General features: G+C 38.5%; 1 protein-coding gene and 1 long non-coding RNA gene across 10 annotated transcripts in view; one reads left to right on the top strand and one right to left on the bottom strand.

Moving 5' to 3' along the window:
• The window catches only part of WNK2 (WNK lysine deficient protein kinase 2), a 116320-nt gene that overhangs the window by 10346 nt on the left and 86672 nt on the right, over positions 1–19302 (bottom strand). For 3 of the 9 annotated variants that reach the window (XM_083420219.1, XM_083420218.1, XM_083420221.1), the window contains 2 exons: positions 17557–17772; positions 9585–10153 (listed from right to left, as the gene is read on the bottom strand). In XM_083420219.1, the coding sequence (XP_083276345.1) occupies positions 9876–10153; positions 17557–17772 (494 nt within the window). In that variant the 3' untranslated portion in view covers positions 9585–9875. Of the gene's footprint in view, positions 1–9584; positions 10154–11784; positions 11830–16447; positions 16547–17556; positions 17773–19302 lie in introns of those variants that run through there. The other 6 variants (XM_083420215.1, XM_083420217.1, XM_083420220.1 and 3 more) reach the window with 4 other exon arrangements.
• On the top strand, positions 6948–7480 carry LOC310668587. Its single transcript, XR_014506709.1, has 2 exons — positions 6948–7073; positions 7119–7480. It is a non-coding gene; the product is annotated as an uncharacterized lncRNA (long non-coding RNA).

The following is a 19302-nucleotide window of genomic DNA, read 5'->3' as shown; positions in this document are numbered from 1 at the left end:
CCCATGGATTTGGTTAGCAGGTTTTAATTTCACATATAATTTACAACTTCTGGCAGTGATTTCATTAAGTCAGCACCTACTCCTGAATGATGGTTCTTTCAGGCAATCCCTTTGTCTATAATATCAGGGTCAAATTGGTAATTATACCCAGGAGATGGAGTGAGAAATTTTAAGGCAGAAAATGTGCATGAACTGAAGTGAAAACTTGTTAATAGGGAGAAAGCATTTTGAGGGAGTTTTGCTTGCAATATCTAGACTGATAAAGACAATAGTACCATCCTAGGCATATCTACTGAACAAGGTTCCTACTCCTTACCCAAAACTAAGCTCCATTGAACTCAGTGGGACCAACTTCTGAGTAGAAATGTGTAGGATTGCACGTCAGCTACCCATTTTGGCTCCACTAATGACAACTTCAAAATATTTATTGCCTTTAAATGATACAAGGGAGATAAGAGTCTTTCCTAACAATCTTAAGAGACTCAATTCACCGGGAGCCCATTTAGCCAAGAATTAGTTCTTCATGGAATGAGCAGTTGTACGTGGACAACAGATTTGCAGAATGTTGATAGCTTCTCTTAGCAGCAATTGGCAGGAGTATTACAAAGTACAAGAGGTATGTGCCATGAAAGTGAGCACTCTATCATAGAACCTTAAAAAAGAAAAGGTAAAAAAATCAGGTACTATTTTTTACTTTGCTCAGGCCATCTGTGGTTAGATAACATTGTTTTGCAGGATGAATTTGGTTCAAACTTCTCTATTTAGGCATTTTTGAAGTACAATTCTAGCTTTCATGCCCTACAGTGGCTAATATCAGCTCATTGTCTTGAAGGCTGGAAGACTAATTAAATACTACTGAGAAGGAAATAATATTGTGCTTTTTCTCTCCTAATAGCTCCAGCTTCCATCATTTCTCGAAATTGCCTATCCTATCTATCCTAGAGGTTTCCAGATAGTCTGCTGGCCCTGAGTCCTAAATACAACCTAAATGCATACCTATACAGTGGTACCTTGGGTTAAGTACTTAATTCGTTCCGGAGGTCCGTTCTTAACCTGAAACTGTTCTTAACCTGAAGTACTGCTTTAGCTAATGGGGCCTCCTGCTGCCGCCGCGCCGCCAGAGCACAATTTCTGTTCTCATCCTGAAGCAAAGTTCTTTTTTTTTTTTTTTTTTTATAAATTTTTTTATTGCGTTTCTTTCCATAATTTTATAAGTTTATAAACAATAAAGTAGTTACAAGAAACAAATTTTCTCTTTTTTAACAACAAAAACAAAATAAAACTTGGACTTCCCCACCCCTTCCGATTCTGCGTTCTTTGCATTAACAATGTCAGCATTTTGTTACCTTATTTCATACCTTGTTGTAACTTTCGAATGTTATGTATCCAAATACAATATATTATATCTCAATTTCAATACCTTTAAAATAAACATAACATATTCAATTTAAATTGTCTCCTTTTCTCTTTTGTCACTAATTTTACCATTTACTTAATCATATTCGCAGAAGCTTAACGTTTCCTAATCATGCACTCTGCCAGCAGGCGGAGGGACGCCTAAACCCTCGGAATTAGAGGAAAAAGAAGATACACCGCTCTAGGTGTAACAGAATAGTTCAGGATGTCTCTGCAGCTACTCAGTTGGAATATAAATGGTGGAAATTCCCCGGAGAAAAGAAGGAAACTGTTTCATATATTGAAGAAAGAACAATTGGATATTATTTGTTTACAAGAAACCCATGTGACCAGGCTCCACAGGAAAGTTTTGGTCCACAAAAGACTAGGCCAAGAGTTTATTTCCTCAGACAAGGTAAAGAAAAGAGGAGTGGTGATTTATGCTAAGGAGAGCCTGATACCTAAATTTTTATTTAAAGATGAATATGGAAGAATTCTGGCAATTGAAATCCAGACCCAAGGAGAAAAAATATTGATACTAGGAATTTATGCTCCAAACGACGGGAAATCAGAATTTTTCAAGAAGCTGCATGAGACGCTGCTGGACTATCTGGACTATGCTAACATCATAATGATGGGAGACATGAATGGAGTGGTGTCTACACATATGGATAAGTCTTATAACCAAAATCTAACATCAGACGGCAGACTGCCTAAAACTTTTTTTGAAATGACTGACAATCTGGATTTGATTGATATATGGAGGACAAAGAACCCCCTAGGTAAAGAAGGAACTTTCTTCTCTGAGGCCCACCTGTCCTGGTCAAGGATCGACCAAATCTGGACCTCCAGGGGGCTGGCACCCAAGACTAAAAAGGTGGAAATCTGCCCAAAAACATGCTCCGACCACAACGCTCTGAAATTAGATCTCAGACTTACTCAAACCGGTTCCTTCAGATGGAGAATGAATGACACTCTTTTAAGAGATCAAGAGATTGTGAAAAAGGCCCAAAAAACATTAAAGGACTATTTTGAGATAAATTTGAATACTACAGTAGAAAAAAGAACGATCTGGGACGCAAGCAAAGCTGTTATGAGGGGGTTTCTGATACAACAGAATACAATTAAGAAGAAGCTCTGGAATGGAAAGAAAGATAAAATACTGGAGAAAATACATCAAGGAGAGAAAAAATTGAGAACTAAACCAAAGTCAAAGGATCTGTTGAGAGAAATTAAATTCCATCAAGCAGAATATTCAAAATTGATCAATCAGGAGATTGAATGGAAAATAAAACAGATGAAGCAAAGATCCTTTGAATCAGCAAATAAATGTGGAAAGCTGCTAGCTTGGCAGCTGAAAAAAAGACAAAAGTTGAATACAGTTACAAATCTAGAGATTGAAGGAAGAACGGTGCAGAAACCAGAGGAAATTAGGAAGTGCTTCCACAGATATTTTAAAGAACTTTATGTACAGGGGCCTCAGAAAGAATCAGAGATAGATCATTTTTTAAAGACAAATGGACTATCAAAAATAACTCAAGATAAAAGATCAATCTTGAACTCTACAATAACCACCCAGGAAATTGAAAGTGCCATTCAGAACATGCAACTAGGCAAATCTCCAGGCCCGGATGGGCTTACCTCCAAATACTACAAGACTTTGAAAGACTATTTAACACAACCCTTGTTGGAGGTATGCAACCAGATCATGGATGGGAAGAGGGCACCAGAAACGTGGAAAGAAGCGTTCATCACATTGATATCATCCTGAAGCAAAGTTCTTAACCTGAAGCACTATTTCTGGGTTAGCGGAGTCTGTAACCTGAAGCGTATGTAACCTGAACCGTATGTAACCTGAACCGTATGTAACCTGAGGTACCACTGTATTTGAAAACTAATTTCAAATAAATTACTAATTTGTATGTAAAAATATTTACAGTTGTGCACTTTTAAATTCATTGATTCTAGTGGGGTGTGTTTTTTTATAACCACCTACCACAAGCCTTCATTCATTTATTTGTACTACTTATAGGCTACCTTATAATGGAAGTTCACATGCATTCCTGAACAACTACATATAGAGAGAGCGAGAGCGAGAGAGGGGGAGAGTTATAGTCTAATATGTGGGGAATGTATTGGCCTAGTTAGGTGGTCTGAGGCAAAGCCTTGTCTGAGGGCCTGAAAAAAGAGGAAAGAGGAAGACAGCAGAGGCCTGAGGCTTCACTAAAGGAGAGCAGGTGATGCAGCAGAAAAAGACAAGGAAGTGAGAGGATGGGACAAGGAAGAAGAGGCAGGGTATCTAACAGGAGGAAAGGCAAAATTAGAAAGATGGAGGAAAGCCAGCTAGGAATACGAAAGGGAAGCTGGGTCTGGCACTTGCCAGCTGCTCAGCTACGGCTCATCTTTATCACTATGTTTCCATAAAGGCTTGCTGCATTTGGATGGGAAACTTACTGGCAGTTTTATAAACGACAATAATGTGCTCAGACCTTCAACCTTTTTGAAAGCCAGAGAATCCAAATGGCACTGTGTATACTAATGAGCTTTCTGCTAAGGCCAGTCCCTGGGTGGATACAGCTTATTTAGGATTCTCTTCTCTCAGTATGTTTTCCTCATCTGTCACTTTGCTGTTCAGTCAACCAGCTTGAAGACATCCTTTTGAAGACACATTACATCGGTTGCATGTTTGCCTTTTGCATTGATATTTTATTTGCAAATAGCCAGCCCAGTATGCACTTCAACCCTCCAGGCACATATACACACAGTTCCCTCACCAATAGAAGCAGTGGAAATGATATTACTACCATATAACGCAAAGCCTTTTCAAACCGATTTTCATTATATGCTCCCAAATTGAACCCACAGCATCCATGCTAATTTATATAAGAGAACCATACCCCCATAGTTTTGCAGACCATTTGGGCATTTGTGGATTCTTCTGATATTTGGCATATATTAATCTGGCAGTTACAATAATCAACACCTTTCTGTTTAGATAGTAACTCTTTCAGCACTGTGAGAGCTTTTTAATATTGTGACCACTTTCTCCCCTCAAAACAAACAATAGTTGTGGCGGGTGGCCTGAAACAGGTCAAGGCCACAGCAAGGGAGAAAGGGTTAAAGGACTCCTAACCTGCAAGGCCAGCTCACAATCTTGATCAAGTCCACCAGGCTGGCTATTGAATGAAAAGTCTTGCACACAAATGACAAAACATGTGACTAATGTGATGTGCTAATTGGTCCATAGGCTGAATGGGATTTTTAGTGTTAGTTGTTCTAATTTTTAACAATTTGCTCTTCAAATTTCAGTTTTACATTTGCTTTGTCAGTTTTACTGTTTTGCTTTCTTCATTCGCTTCTCCTCCAACATCCAATAATGTTGACCACCTTTTGTGCTTCCCCTCCCTGCCTTTTGTAATTAAAGGTATGCATTTTATTTGAGCTCTTTTAATTTCTTTTAATAAGCTCCAAAATTCCCAAAGGAAAATGATGCTTGTAATTGAACATTTTAGCTTTCTATCAACATCTTGCCATATTCTCATATTGAAACAGCGTGTAAGTTCATTTTGGGCCTTTGTCATACATACTCCATGGCAACCACAGCCATGATTTTGCTTTCCAGAGAGAATAAGAAAATTGTTTCTCCCTATTAAGGTCTCCATATTTTTTTTTTTAACGCTAATATGAATCACACTCAAGTCTTTCCTTGTTTGAACATTCGTCTTTTCTTTCTTCACGTTTCTTTCAAAAACCACTTTCCCCTTCTTACAAGTTAGTAGAGTTCTGTATAAGTCAAGGCTGCAATCCTATGAACATTCACTTGTAAATTTTCATTAAGATCACAGCGACTTACTTTTGGAATTGTGCTGCATGTCGGCTCAAATCTTGTTGAAATCAGTGGAGCATAAGGACACTGATCTTCCTGTGGATTATGTCCAATATCGCCTTAGATTAAATTACCATTGCCCAAATCCAGCAAGAAAACTCTGCCTATGCTAACCATTCCTTTTAGCTTGAATTCCCAGTTTTTCTCCATTTCAATCATGGCTCTACCACTAAGGCAACTTCCTAGCATGTTTGCAATGTGGATTTAGATGTGTACCTGCATGCACACTTCTGTACCTGCATGCATGTACACTCTGTACCTGCATGGGCCCTATAGAATTGACTGGATGTGTCTTTTGTTACAAATGAAAATGTACAGCCACACCAGGGACCACCAGTTGTGATATGTGAACAGGGATCGAGCCTTGTTTTAACAGAACTAAACCTCAGCAGCTCTACATAACCTCTTTATCTGGATTCCTTCTAGTATTTTTGACAGGTTACTATATTATCTTTCCTATATTAGGGAAGATAATGGTGAATGGCAAATGCTACTCAAACTTATCCAAGGCAAGGCAATAGATATGAAACACTGAGGGCTTTACCCCCTCCTATTTTTAATTCTCCATTCTTCACCCACACAAGAATTCTTGCTTCCTTGCCAGCTAGCATCAAGCTCAAACAGATGTAAAATTCTGCTGTTTCCAGTTTGTTTAACATATCACCTACCAGCCACTGAAACAAGAACTGCACTCTTAAGGTTCCTTCAGCATTTTCTTCCCGTCTCACAGCTTCCCCCTCTACCCCCATCTTCATCCCTTTGGAGTCCTGGTCTGACACATTTATTATCACGCAAAAGAAAACACATATTGTTTTGTACAACCTCCTGTTAAGATAATTTCTTCCAGTTCAAGGAATTCTATATGCAGTACAGCTCAAGATGCTATTTTTAGCCCGTAGCTCTCGCATCCACTGAAGTTGTTGAACATGGGTTACAGTAGCATTAATGAAAAGCTCGTAGATGATGGGCTGCCACCAATACATACTACTTATCTCCCTTACTGTTTGAAAATTATATTCCATGCACATTTCATGATGTTTTAAAAAAACTAACAGCTAGCATGGCTACCCTTTCCTATCAGTGGCTTTGAAAACAAATGAACAAATCTGTGCTGGCCATTCGTGCTTCATTGTCAAATTTATTTGATGTACTTTATTGTAGGAGTTCTAACTGCAACAGAAGTAAAGAGAAGTGAGTTCCTTTTTATCCAAGAAAGAAAAAGTAGAGATGTGGGTTGCACTGTCTACTGTGCTTTTGATAAGCAAATAAAACAGGACAAGCAAATTCTTATAAGCTTTTATGCAACTGATCCAAGAAGAACCACCCCCCCCCAAAAAAAAATATACAAAGTTTTGTCTTAGAGAAGTGATGATTCTGAAAAGAAACAGTACCATTGGTTGAATAAAAAATATCACAGGGCGAGTACTCTGTATAGCAGGGCAAAGAGAGGGACAAATAGGAAATCTGTACTTAAACAGTATGCATGCAACTCTCGTTATCTGTAGAGACTTGCCCATAGAACCATCACGTACGAATGTATATAGTAAGAATGTACAAAATATGGCAGAAGAAGTTACGTATTCTTCTTCCAATGCAGTGCTTCTCAGCCCTTTTCTTCTCTTAGGACTGGATACAAAAGTATGAACACATTATTTGCAGAAGCTTAGCACCAGCTTTATCAAAGCCCTGACTGCCGCAGCTGAGCAAACCTGGTATGTTTGCTCCACTGCAACTGCTGTTCCCAACTGGACAAACAATTAGGGAAGTGCAAGCCTACTTTCTGCATTTATTTGTATCACTGGAAAGCGGGGGGGGGGGGGGAGAGAAAAATATATAGAGGTTGCTGGGCAAGGAGGCTTCACTGCTTCAAGACCGCTTTATATTTCCATCGTGCTTCTTGCCTTGATTAACCCTGTAGCATGTCTTGGTGCTCTAGTGCTGCAACACAAGTATAATTACATCACATGCTATTTCCTCAAGTAATGGAAGCTGTGCAAGTGTTTGAGAAAATATTTCAGTGAGTGCCGACATGCAATCAAACGGATCTCTGTTACCGAAGGTATATAGGAAGCGTGTTCTTGTAGGCAGACACCACAGCTTGTAACCATTTGCAGCTAACAAGGCCAAAAGCCCTCTTAAGAAACAAGACCTGAGATTGTGAGAACTTTCCACCTTGCTAAGACAGCCTCCTTATACCAAGTTCCTTTATTTTTGCTGTTCTCCCTTAACAATATGATTTGTTAAGTTTAAAAACAAATTTAAAGTGTCATTTTCATAGGAAAGCTGCTACCGATAAAAGTTAATTAAAAATTTAATTAAATTAATTAATTAAAATTTAATTAATAAAAAAAAACTCTACTAGAGAGCTCAAACATTAATGATGTTGTTGTTTTTAAAAAAGATGGTATTTTCCATCAATATTGAATAACTGATAAAAGCACATAGCTCTTCCTCATTCCCTTCTCGCTTCCTGGTTTTCTCGTTTTACCTTTACTGGCCGGGTTCACATATCATGCTAAGCCAAACCATGCATGGGTGCATTGTCTTACCATAGAGTAGCTCACAGCTGCTTTGCTCCTGCTGCTGTGCTGCACTGCTTGAAGTCAAAGCTTGGCTTTGCATGCCATTCAAAACCAAATTCATGTTCGAGCTCTCTTCCTGAAAAAGCTAGGGGCTGTATCCACTTAAGCCGTTGGGTGCACAGAACAACAACTGCTCGCGCAGCAAAACTTCCCCTCCCTCTCCTTTCCCTGTGTGCCACCGGCAATCCTCCAACCCCAAACCTGCTCTAAGGTTCCACCAACCCTCTGCTTGTACAGCTTCACCTGGTGCCTTGGCCCGTATGACAGGCTAAGCTGAACTTGGCTCAGCTTAGTGTGGCAGCAAAAGGGACCAGGGAGGAGAAAATCGGCTGTGGCCTCCTCTCTGGGAACATGATGTGTGAGCCAGGCTTCTGAGTTTTGACTCCGGCATAAATCTGACACTCACACACGCGCGCACACACACACACACACTCTTTGATTTCCATCTGCTGGATTTAGATATGTATTTGTATTTCCCATCACTATGTTTTATGGTTACAGATTTCCAGCTCTAAACCGCAGCAATTTGTCAGGTCCAAGAAATGTATGTAACCTAAGCATGCCACCTGCAGTTTTGTAAATTGCATTTGCCAGATACTGCCTCTGTTCCATAAGGGTTGTATTCCTTTGCGAATACAAGAACTCCTTTCATCGATTCATTCTCTGTGTCACCCCTCTTTTCCCAGTCTGCAGCCCCCTGGTATCTTCCATGTCATTTTGTCAGTCCCCGCAACCATCTGGAATAATTTTTGGTGGGTGCAGGGGGCCACAGAGGGGAGAAATGTATTTGCAAAAAATAATCTCCCTTTCTCTTCTATCAGTGGAAGCATCTGCTTGATCCAAAGCCCTTTCACAAACAGAAGGGCGCACTGGATTCAACACACAGTATATTAAGTTCCTGGTCTTCATGCATCTCCTCTAATGACATGTGCCCTAGTTCAGCGGTTCCAATGTGCTATTTGGGACTTGGAGTGTGCACAAACAGACACACACACGACACACACACACACACACACACACACAGAGAGAGAGAGAGAGAGAGAGAGAGAGAGAGATGTCTGTGAAGAGGGCTTGCCCCAGTCTCTTCAAATAGAATGGATTCACCAAATTTACCTAAAAAAGGGAATTGGTACATTCCTTGATTGCAGTATCTCTGTGTGTGTACACTATAGGGGAGTGGAGCACTGATGTTATGATTTAGTACTAACCTTTTTAACAACAACAACATGCAGTTAGAACATGTGGTGGTTGGGAATAATCAGTTGTAGCATTGGAATGGGTGGTAGTGATGAAAGTGGCGTGGTGAGGAGATGACAGTGTGTCCATCTTTCATCTTTCATTTTAAACCACATTCACATCATTAAATTAGGGTTCTACAAAGTATTATCAATGAAATGTAAAAAAGAACACTAAAGCTGCAATCCTATACCCAATTACCTGGGAGTAAGTTCCATTGAACTCAACGGGTTTCATGTCTGAGCAGACATGCCTAGGATTTTGCTGTGAGACTGCTCTCAGTGGGACTTAGCTTCTGAATAGACTTCCATAGGACTGCAGTACCAGTTGCCGTCTTCCCCTTTAAAAGGCAAAAGTACTGGCATAGTCTCTCGCAGAAGAACAGCCTACAAACTGCTACCAGCAAGCTATTCCAGCAAACCAACAACTGGAAGATTAATGACACAATTGGAAAAGGAAATAAAAAAAAACTTCAGCAACCATTCTTTAAATTTGTTTTAAGACAAAGCAACATTTGATTACCAGTAAATGTATTGCTGTGTATCAACTATTCTCCATTCGTATTCTTCATTTTGTCACAATTCTCCATTTGTAAAAAGTTATATACTGAACCAAACAGTGTCAAGATGAAGTCCAAGTAGATAAAAATTCTTAAGCTATTTTTAATAGTTAATGAAGTGAAATGGATATTTATATGGAAAATGCTCCTTAAGCTTATGTCCTCCAAACACCAGCTCTGCAATCTCTTTCAGACACAAAGTAAAAGGTAACGCTCTTCAAGGAGCGCCACTTACTCCACACGTCTCATTCTGTGTCTGCATGGGGTTAGCCTTTGGCTCCATGTCTTGCCGCTTTTGGTTCTGCTTAAGTTGATTTAAGGATGGTTTCGCCTGCACAGCTCCCACGGTTTTGCTTGTCCATTGATCCACCAGTTTGTGGAGATCATCTGTGAAAGTTCCTTTCTTGTTGTTGCTGTTGTTGGCTTGTACTTGTACTTGCAGCGTTGTTTGTGGTAGAGGGTCCGGATATGCTACAAGGCTGTTTGTCGAGGATCCTAAGATGCCACAGAAAGATAAGAATCAGCTGCACACATCAACAAAGCCGTACTACTTCCCACTTTTGCTTTTGTTTACATCTTCGCACAACATTTCTACAACCACACAACTATCTGGTTTTCACCCAGCTGCTTCTCCTGAAGAACTTTTTTTGCTTCAAAAATGGTTTAAGAAATGATATGCATTTCACCAGTTAGGTGCAGCTTTCAAAATGGCACTGTAAACAAATTTTTCATCCAAAAAAATTTAAATATTGGTGATTATGTCTTTATGCAAATCCACTGGAATTGACAGAGGAGAGAAGAATAGAAAAGGAAATATGGATAACCTAAAGATGACACAGATATCAGGGATATATTACTCATGCTCTGCACAATCATAATTGGCTCCACTTTAATAACCAACACCATGATTGATTTGGGATTTACAGATTTCCTGTCCAGGACCCCAATTACCCTCCTAAAAAAGCTGATAAGAAGGATTCAAGTTTTCTTTGTTTCCAGTCTAGGCTGGTGAAATCCCATCCTTCATGTACATGGTTCTGATTCTGCAGAAATCCTAAATGACTCAAGGAAAGAGTATATCTGCTGCCATCCAAACCTTCTTGCTTCCACAAAACTCTCATGTTTCTCTTTCCAAGTTTACAAAGCAGTTTAAATATTTTACATGACAAACTTTTAAAGATAAATTGCTATACCAGCAGTGGTAATAAATTACACATAGTAACAGTCAGATGTCATGTTATTGATTCATCAAACCATGATTTGGAGGATTAGAAACATGGTGTCTACATATACCCAATATATAGTAATGTAATGTAGCTTGGCTGTGGACTTGGATACCTAATGTTGAACTAATCTATTCACAGCAAGATGATAAAACCAATATCTAACATAAAGGGAAACAGTCTCTAATATTCTTTGGTAGGTGAATCTAAAATGAATGCTTTTTTAATTTTTTGAAAAATTTTTGAATTCTAATTCTTAAAAATACCAGTTTGAAGCAAAAAAGTTCAAAGCTGTATTGAAATGACATTATTTATGATGAGCCAATGTGCTATAATCTTATTTCTGCTGCCATGGAGACTGTGATGTGTGCTATACGTAAATCTATTAGTGATTTGTTCGAATGAACACTCGCACCTTCCTTTAAAAATAATTGTGCTCCAAACTTTTGTGAATTCTTAGGTTCTTTTGAAAAAACGAACCCATGAAAAGGTAAGTTCTTTTTTCAAGGATTGACTCTCAGCAACTATTCAGTACTTCAAGCATCTCAATAGGTGTGAGGAAGTGTTAGGTTGCATTAGCCAACCAGCAGCAAAACAGCATTGTAAAGAAGCAGTGTTAATTGACATATTAGATGAGCACACTACCCAGCTTTGTCTCATATACACACATGTACATACTGAGATTAAGATCATCTTGCAGCATGCAGGCATCCCAAAGCATCACCAGCATGCAAAGCTACCAAAAGGATACCTGCACTTAATTCAGATGCAGCCTAACTTAATACGATCATGAACGCAATGCCTGTTGTTTAAATAAACCACTAGATTACATTTAAATAAAGCAGCTCATGCTCAGAAAGAAATAACAAAAACCCAAAAAACAAAAGAGAGAGGGATAGTTACTACTACTGTGATCTTTGCCTAGACATAGTCGTTTCAGGGTGGACCCTACAAGGTAAAATGATACAAGACATACAGAGTTAGGCAAGACTAAAAAGGGGGGAAAGAAAAAAGTCTGATGGAAAATCTTCTGCATTTTTAAACAACAAAAAAGTAACCATTATGCAAGAAGGAACAGACAGAAAGTCAGCAGTTCAGGTGTGAAAAGAAGAAATAACTGCGCAGCTCAAAACCAACAGAAATTTGATGCTATCCAAACAAATGCTATGCAGTTTTTATTTGGACCTGCATAAATCTGAAGGTGAATTTTAAAAAGCACATTTTAAAAAATATGTTGGTGCCTGTTTTAATTGTGCTTCGAAACTATATTCATCTGATTAATCAATGAATAATAAATATTAAGAAAAAGGCAAAACTAAGCTGGCTATATATTGTTTTTACAAGACCACAAAGTTCTGTAGAGCTGAGGACCATCCAATTCAAATTATGTGTCCAAATACAAAATACTAAGCCCTCTAATCTCTATAATATGTTCAAAATGCATCTGGATTCTAATAGATCTATTGGGGGTATTCCAATTCATCAGTTTCAAAAGCTTGGTGAGATGCTATGATACATTCAGTGATGTACTGCTCATTTTCCAAATGTTAAGTACTTCTAAGGGAGAACTCTGACAAGAGCATCATTTGCTATCTATTTAATTACTAGATTCCTTAAACTATTTTTTAAAAAAACCTCAATATTAAGCAGATAGACCAAAGCCATGTTGTTGTTTGAGTCATTCTGCTGCTGGACTGCATTGAACTAAGCCATGGTCTGGCTTGGTGGGTTGTTCCAACCAGGGCTCAAGGTTTCACTTTCCCAGACAAATCATGAGCTACAACTCTAGGACAAACCTTGGTTACAGTTCATGGTTTGCCTGGAGAGAACTAAACCACCAGCCCAGGTTTGGATGACATGCTAAACAAAAGCATGCCTTGCCAAACAGTCCTACCTGCTTTACCTGCAGCCTCATGCTACTATAAACTAGGGAGAGGCCCTTACTGCACATTTCTCTTAGCCATATGAGACATTTAATTAGCATTTTGCTGAATGTCATTAAGTATTCCAACTCCACACGCTACTGTACACAAGTCAGAAATCGTGTTTTGTGCCTGAAAAATAAAACCAGGCTAGATTACTCCACATCTGTTGATATCGCATGTAAAATGGGACAAGAAATGCCCTGGGTATGAAAGCCAACAATAGTATTTTTACTTCAGGAATGATGACCAATATTGAATTTAAGGGTAATAAGTAAAGAATAGAACTTCCACACCAGATGTATCCCTCACACCTCCACAACCCATCCCTGTAAAAAAGATGGACCTTCCATTATGATGTGAGGGAGATATTTTGTCCAAATAAACATGGCAGAGCTGGACCAGCTATGACTTTCTTGAGTTGGGGAACATTAGCTGCCTGATTCGGCTAGAACTCTTTCAAACAGCACCAACAGGATGATATCTTTAATCAAACAAACTGAAAGTATTTTTTTCATTCATATTAACTGTTAAGGCATCCCTTTCTTTGGGAATGTTCCCATTTTCCCTCAGTGACTGTATGCAAAGTTATGTTATTTCCAGGACAAGAGGAAACAAAATTCACATCAACTGCATGATAAGAATTCTTCTTGCCATGCATCAGCTTAACTGAATTACAATGTAAATAGAAAGGTATATTAGATACACATTTTAAAAAATATCTGTCATCTTTTAAAAGAAAGAAAGAAAATTCTGTTGCTATGCAAACTGCCATCAAAATTAGGTATTTTTCTAGACACAATTTCAAGGTACCACTTTAGTCCCACTAAAAGGCAGTATATGGAGTTTCTGTCATGCCCTTCAGATATGTATATAATCAAGGAGGAGAGTACAAGTCAACCTTTTTGATGATTGCTGAAGTATCAACCAATATATCATCCCAGCAAAATGCAAGGAAAGAGTTTGCACTACAGAAAGCAACACTTCAGCCCACAGTAGGGAGGGGAATCTGGAAAGTACTCTGTACTTCTGAGAACTTTCTTTTTATGGAGATTAAAATTCAGGTAGGGGGGGAAATTATTTTTTTGCTCCAGATGCACGTAAGGCTTTTTTTTTTTTTTTAAACTGAAATGTGGCCATACTAGCCTTGCTCAAGGGAAAGAAGCATGAGGAGAATGGAAAAGTTGTCCCTGGACAAGGGGCTAAAATGCTATGAAATTTCAGAAGGCTTAGCCCACCATGCCCAAGTGTTTCTCCACAATGGGAGGGACAAGACAGTTACTTTTTATTTTAATGGAAGTTGAAGTTCATTAGCTGATATGATGCTTGCTCAACGATGTTTATGCACGTGCAGACGGAGGTGAGGACCAGCTAAAATGAGAAACATTTGGGACTAGACTATGAAGTCAACTGCTTTTACGCAGTGGTGTTTTAATGCTTTTGTTTTGGTTTGGTTTTAACTTTTGTTAACTGCTCTGAGAACTGATGAGGTATAAAGCTCTAAAATAAATAAATAAAATAGAAATAGAACTGAAAGGTGTCAAATATTGTGGTGGTCCCATTATCATCTTGTGTGTCCTGGGCATCAAAATCGAGGTTGTTTTTTGCTACACTAGCCAGATAACTTGAAACGGATGACGTCAAATTATATGTGAGATTCAGTCTAACAATCTAACAATCTAACTTTGGGCAAAAGATTTATTACAAATGGCTAAGTTCTCCCAACAGATCACATCCACTCTCTGCTTTCAAACCAGATGATAACATCTGATAGCATATTCAATTAATTGATTTGTTTTCCCTTTAGAATGCTTTGCTAAAGAATTGCATCACCAATAAATCACCTAATAAATACATGCTAAAAAATTGAGGGCTCATGTCAGTAGTTAAAATGACTAGTTTAAGAATGTAAGTTGTGTGTTATCTTTGTAATTACTGACATGGAACCAAATGCTAAGAACATTTAATGTTTAAAATTAGAATGGGTTGTGTACAGCAAAAGTGTAGAAGACAAATGGAACTATTCCGACTATTTGTGACTACAGAAAAAGTTACAACCACATCCAGATTGTTAACAAGAATAATTATATACAGAAAATTTCAGTAACACTGAGCAATATCCAATGTTGATCATACTTGTAACTGACTCATTGAAATCAAATATTATGTGTATAACTTAGTTGGATATTATCCATTAGTTCTAGATCTTGAAAGTACTGTTAAAGTTTAAGGTGACTTGCTTCATACACTAATCTCTATATGTATCAGTTCTCACCAGCCCTTTATAATTAAATAATAATGAAGTTTTAAAATAAAAAATATAATTATTTGGGAATCAAGGAGGATGCATTTTGAGTAGTCTTGTGCCTTTGATCTGCACCACCTCAATAATGATAAAAAATGCATAGTTCCAATGGTAAAAGTTTGATACAAATGGAAATGAACACTAAATTAACTGGATGTTTAGTTACCAAAACGCTGTCCCTGTTTTTTGGCACTACATGTAACAAAGTTCTAGATCACCTTATCAGTGCAATGTATCTTGACTGCACAGTAAAAAAATCTATTTGCCTTATAATTAATACCTGCTTTAAAAAAGTTAAATATATGTGAGAGTTGATTGAACTGCCAATTGGTATACTTGTACAATTAAGGAAACATCTACTTGCTTTTAGTTGTACGGCTATTTGAAATCAACCCAGACATTGTATCAGCGAAACATTCTAGAGTGCCATTAGAACTTTAATTTTTCTTTTAAAAAATATTCTGTGCTTTGATGAACTGCTTATTGACTTCATCTCTGAGGTCACGTAAGGTCATGGTAAAAATCAACCGAGTAAAGTGCTCCAGCTAGGTGAGTTAACAATAAAAGCCACACTGCACTTTGTAGCAGAATAACTCGACAGTTGCATTTAACAAAATTCACTTAAAGAAACCCAAAGTATACATTGTGTGTGGGGGGAGGAAATACTGCTCATAAAAGATGTTTTTAAAAAAAACTAGCAGGAGCATTTCTCAGCATTTCCACATGCAAGGGATAGAACAAATAAAATAATAATAATAGTAACAGTAATAAAAAGGGTGGATATAAACAGTACTGTATATTGTTTGAATACAGCCCTTGTGCAGAAGTTATACCCTTCAGTGACCTTCTAGTATTGTGTCAGCTTGCTACATGCATGTCTTCATAGTCCAAACATGTGTGAAAGAGACCATTCGTCTACAGAACGTTGGATTTCTTTTTGGTATCGCTGGAACTGGGACAGCAGACATTTATAACTGCCACATTGGAAATTAAAAGTTACTTAAACGTAAAATCACATAAAAGATATGTCCAGGGTAAGATTTGCCATAAGGCTATAGAATAAATTATGAGATCTTCCACACATGCTTTTGGTTACCCAGGCATGAGCCAAAAGCAGTGCACAAAAGCTTTCCACGTGAAATAAATAAATAAAAAATAAATAAATAAAAATAGTGTCAATGATGATTAACTTTTAAAGAAGGAAATCAAAGAGAGTGTCTGGGGGGGGGGGAGGGACACCCGGCCAAACGTTTTAGATATATATATGAAAATGAGTTTTGGAAAAAGGGGGACAAAAGAAAGATGGGCTATGATAAAATACAAAAGAACAAATACAAACAGATGGACAAAGACACAGGTCCACTGAGGAATCTGGTACGAGGTTTGCTACTAGATTTATAGGTCACTCTCTCAGACGTTTGGTGGAAAACCGTCCAGCCTGCAAATGAATATAAAGGGAAGAAAACAAAGACACTTATAAAGTACAAATAGCTGAGATCAGTTGTCACCATCAGTCATATCAGCTTTGTTAGTTTATCATCCACATCTCCATTTTAGCCTTGCCAAAGAGGAGTAAGTTCATTGGCTATATGCAAAAGGATGCAAAAAATAACAGCAGAAGAAAATAGATACTTTGTAGGATTAGTTTGGCAGGACATGCAGAACTGAGTAAAGTATTGTTTTTTTAATCATCATTACACTTTGCAACCAATATTGCTACACATATCGTGACTAAGCTATGGAACTGTGCACTGCAAGATACGAATACTACAATTATATGAAACTGTGTCTCAAATGAGATAGAGATCTTCTAGTGAAGCCAGAAATAACGGAATATAACTTGCAAGGTGAGAATAACGGAACTAACTTGCAAGGTGGTAAAAGCTTAATTGCTCCCATGCTATATTTGCATAGGCCCAATATGAAAGAATGTCTTAGGAACAAAATTCTGCACCAGATTTGCATCTAAGAATACGGACCAAAAGAAAAGTAAGCCAGCCTTTCCCTCCTACCAAATTGTTTAAATGTACAAAGGAACATTTTTTATTTTTAAAAAAAGATGTACAATTCCTTGAAAACTGGCAATTCTTCTATAATGTGAATCTAAGACAGGTGATACCTTCATTTTCCACACACTACTAACCTTTCAAATATTGCTCATAATCAAAAGATGCATTAATGACTTGGACATCTACAATTTCACGATAATTGAAGACCCATTATAATAATGTTATCCTCGCTATAGGACCCTTTCTGTTCTTATCACATTTATCCTATTAACCGCTCTATAAAGTAGATTAGACTGCGAGACGGTAACTTGCCCAAGTCAGTGCGCTGAGCAGCTATTTGAACCTGCAACTCCCAACGTCATACAAATTCACTTTTAATGTTGAAATAATTGCTAATTTCAGTATAGAAGGAATGATGACCCCAAGTATATAGAATCACCTTGGGCAGAATTTTCATGGGCATCGCCTCCCTCAGTAGCTAATCCAGAGCAGATGTCAGTGGACAAGGAAGCCTTGACAGAGCAGGGTTGCTGTGTCTGAACTGACTTTCCAAGTATGGCTGATGTGGACGAAGTTAGTGCTGCCGCTTCAGTAGAACCAGTCTGAGCTTTAGCATTTTCTTTAGCCAGAGTGTCTTTGCAGTCTGATACACTACCTAAAAAAGGAGACATGCAAAAATCACCAAACGCCAAGAAACAAGATTGGCTGCAACTAGCGGGTCATTACTGAAGAATGCTTCAAATATTTTGAAACAGTGCAAGAAATCTACAGCTGCATGAAGCTGCACAGTCGAAACACTTCCAACTGCAGGTAACCAACCTGCTGTTCAGTTTGCAAGTGTTGATGCCAATATAATATGAAATAACACTGACAGCAGCTTTACAATAGAAGTAGCTTTAAAACAGTAGCTTTACAATAGGCCCATAGCTAAGCTAAGCTATGGGCCTTTAGCTAAGCTATGGGCCTACAGGTATCCTTGGACTACAATTCCTATGATCCCTGACCAGTAGTGGGTGGCATAGTGGTACTCACCTGATCTCCCAACAGCTGAATCACTTCTCCTTTCCAAGAAGGAGAAGGTGAGGAGGTGGGAAGTTTGGCACAATGCAAACACACCACCAAAACCAATCTAGTGTTTGCACCGTGCTGACCTTCCTACCACCTCACCCTGGCACCACCTTCTAGTAAACAGCAGTGATTAAGTTGTCAATGGGTCAGGCAAGTGCAGCTGCTCCACCATACTGTCTACTAATGTCTCTGACCTGTGGTCATGCTGGCTAGAAACAATAGAAGTTGGTCCAACAAAATTTGCAGAGCCACCCCATTTTACATTTTTGGGGCATAAGCTGTGCTTGTATGCTGACTAACCCCACTGAATGCAGTGAGATTTTACATCTGAGTAGACCTACATAGGATTATTGATGGATGCCATGACTGAGAGAGCTACATTAGGTGATGGCAAAGGTTTTTCAGGACTTTTCCATTGCCATGTCCAAACTATTTTTTAAAAAGTGTATTTTAGAAATCTGGTGTATGTATGTGTTTGTGAAAGACTGCTGTTTGGGAAACACAAGATGAAAACTCCAATGGGGACACAAAACAGTGTTGTTATTGTCTGGATTCTTTAAGAGACATGGGACTTGAAAGAGTTACTCGCGGCCTCATCCTACGCATGACCACTCAGAAATAACTAAAAGCTTATGCAATGGGATTCACTCCCAAGTAGGTACATAAAGGATTAAAGTCTTAGTCCATCCAGAGTCTGGGTGGAATGCACCCCACCCCCAGCCACCCAAACTTAAACCCATTTTCACAGGAACTCATCTGGCCTTCCCTTAAAATGATCTCCAGGGAAAGGAGAGACCATCACTTCCCTGAAGAAGCTTGCTTCATTTCCCAACATCCTATGAATGAATAACCCTAGAAGAAGAAAAAACTGGATAAAGGGCAGAGATGAAACTGCACTTCTGCATTGTGAGAAAAAAAGCAATACTGCTCACCTGGGTTGAGGGCAGTTGGGGGGAAGACTGAAAGGAATCATTTCAGAAAAACAGTGCAAGATCGAGCCACTCTATCAGATGGAATGGCTGAGCAAAACCCGTCCTCCCTTTCTCCAGGAACTACAATGGCCTTCACATTTTTAAGTAGAAATTAGTGGGAAATAATAATTAAAATACTGAATTTC

The sequence above is a fragment of the Podarcis tiliguerta genome, assembly GCF_965153285.1.
Source record: "Podarcis tiliguerta genome assembly, chromosome: 2".
NCBI lineage: Eukaryota > Metazoa > Chordata > Lepidosauria > Squamata > Lacertidae > Podarcis > Podarcis tiliguerta.
Note: the sequence above shows the minus strand (reverse complement) of the source record. Positions and strands in the feature narration are given on the sequence as shown.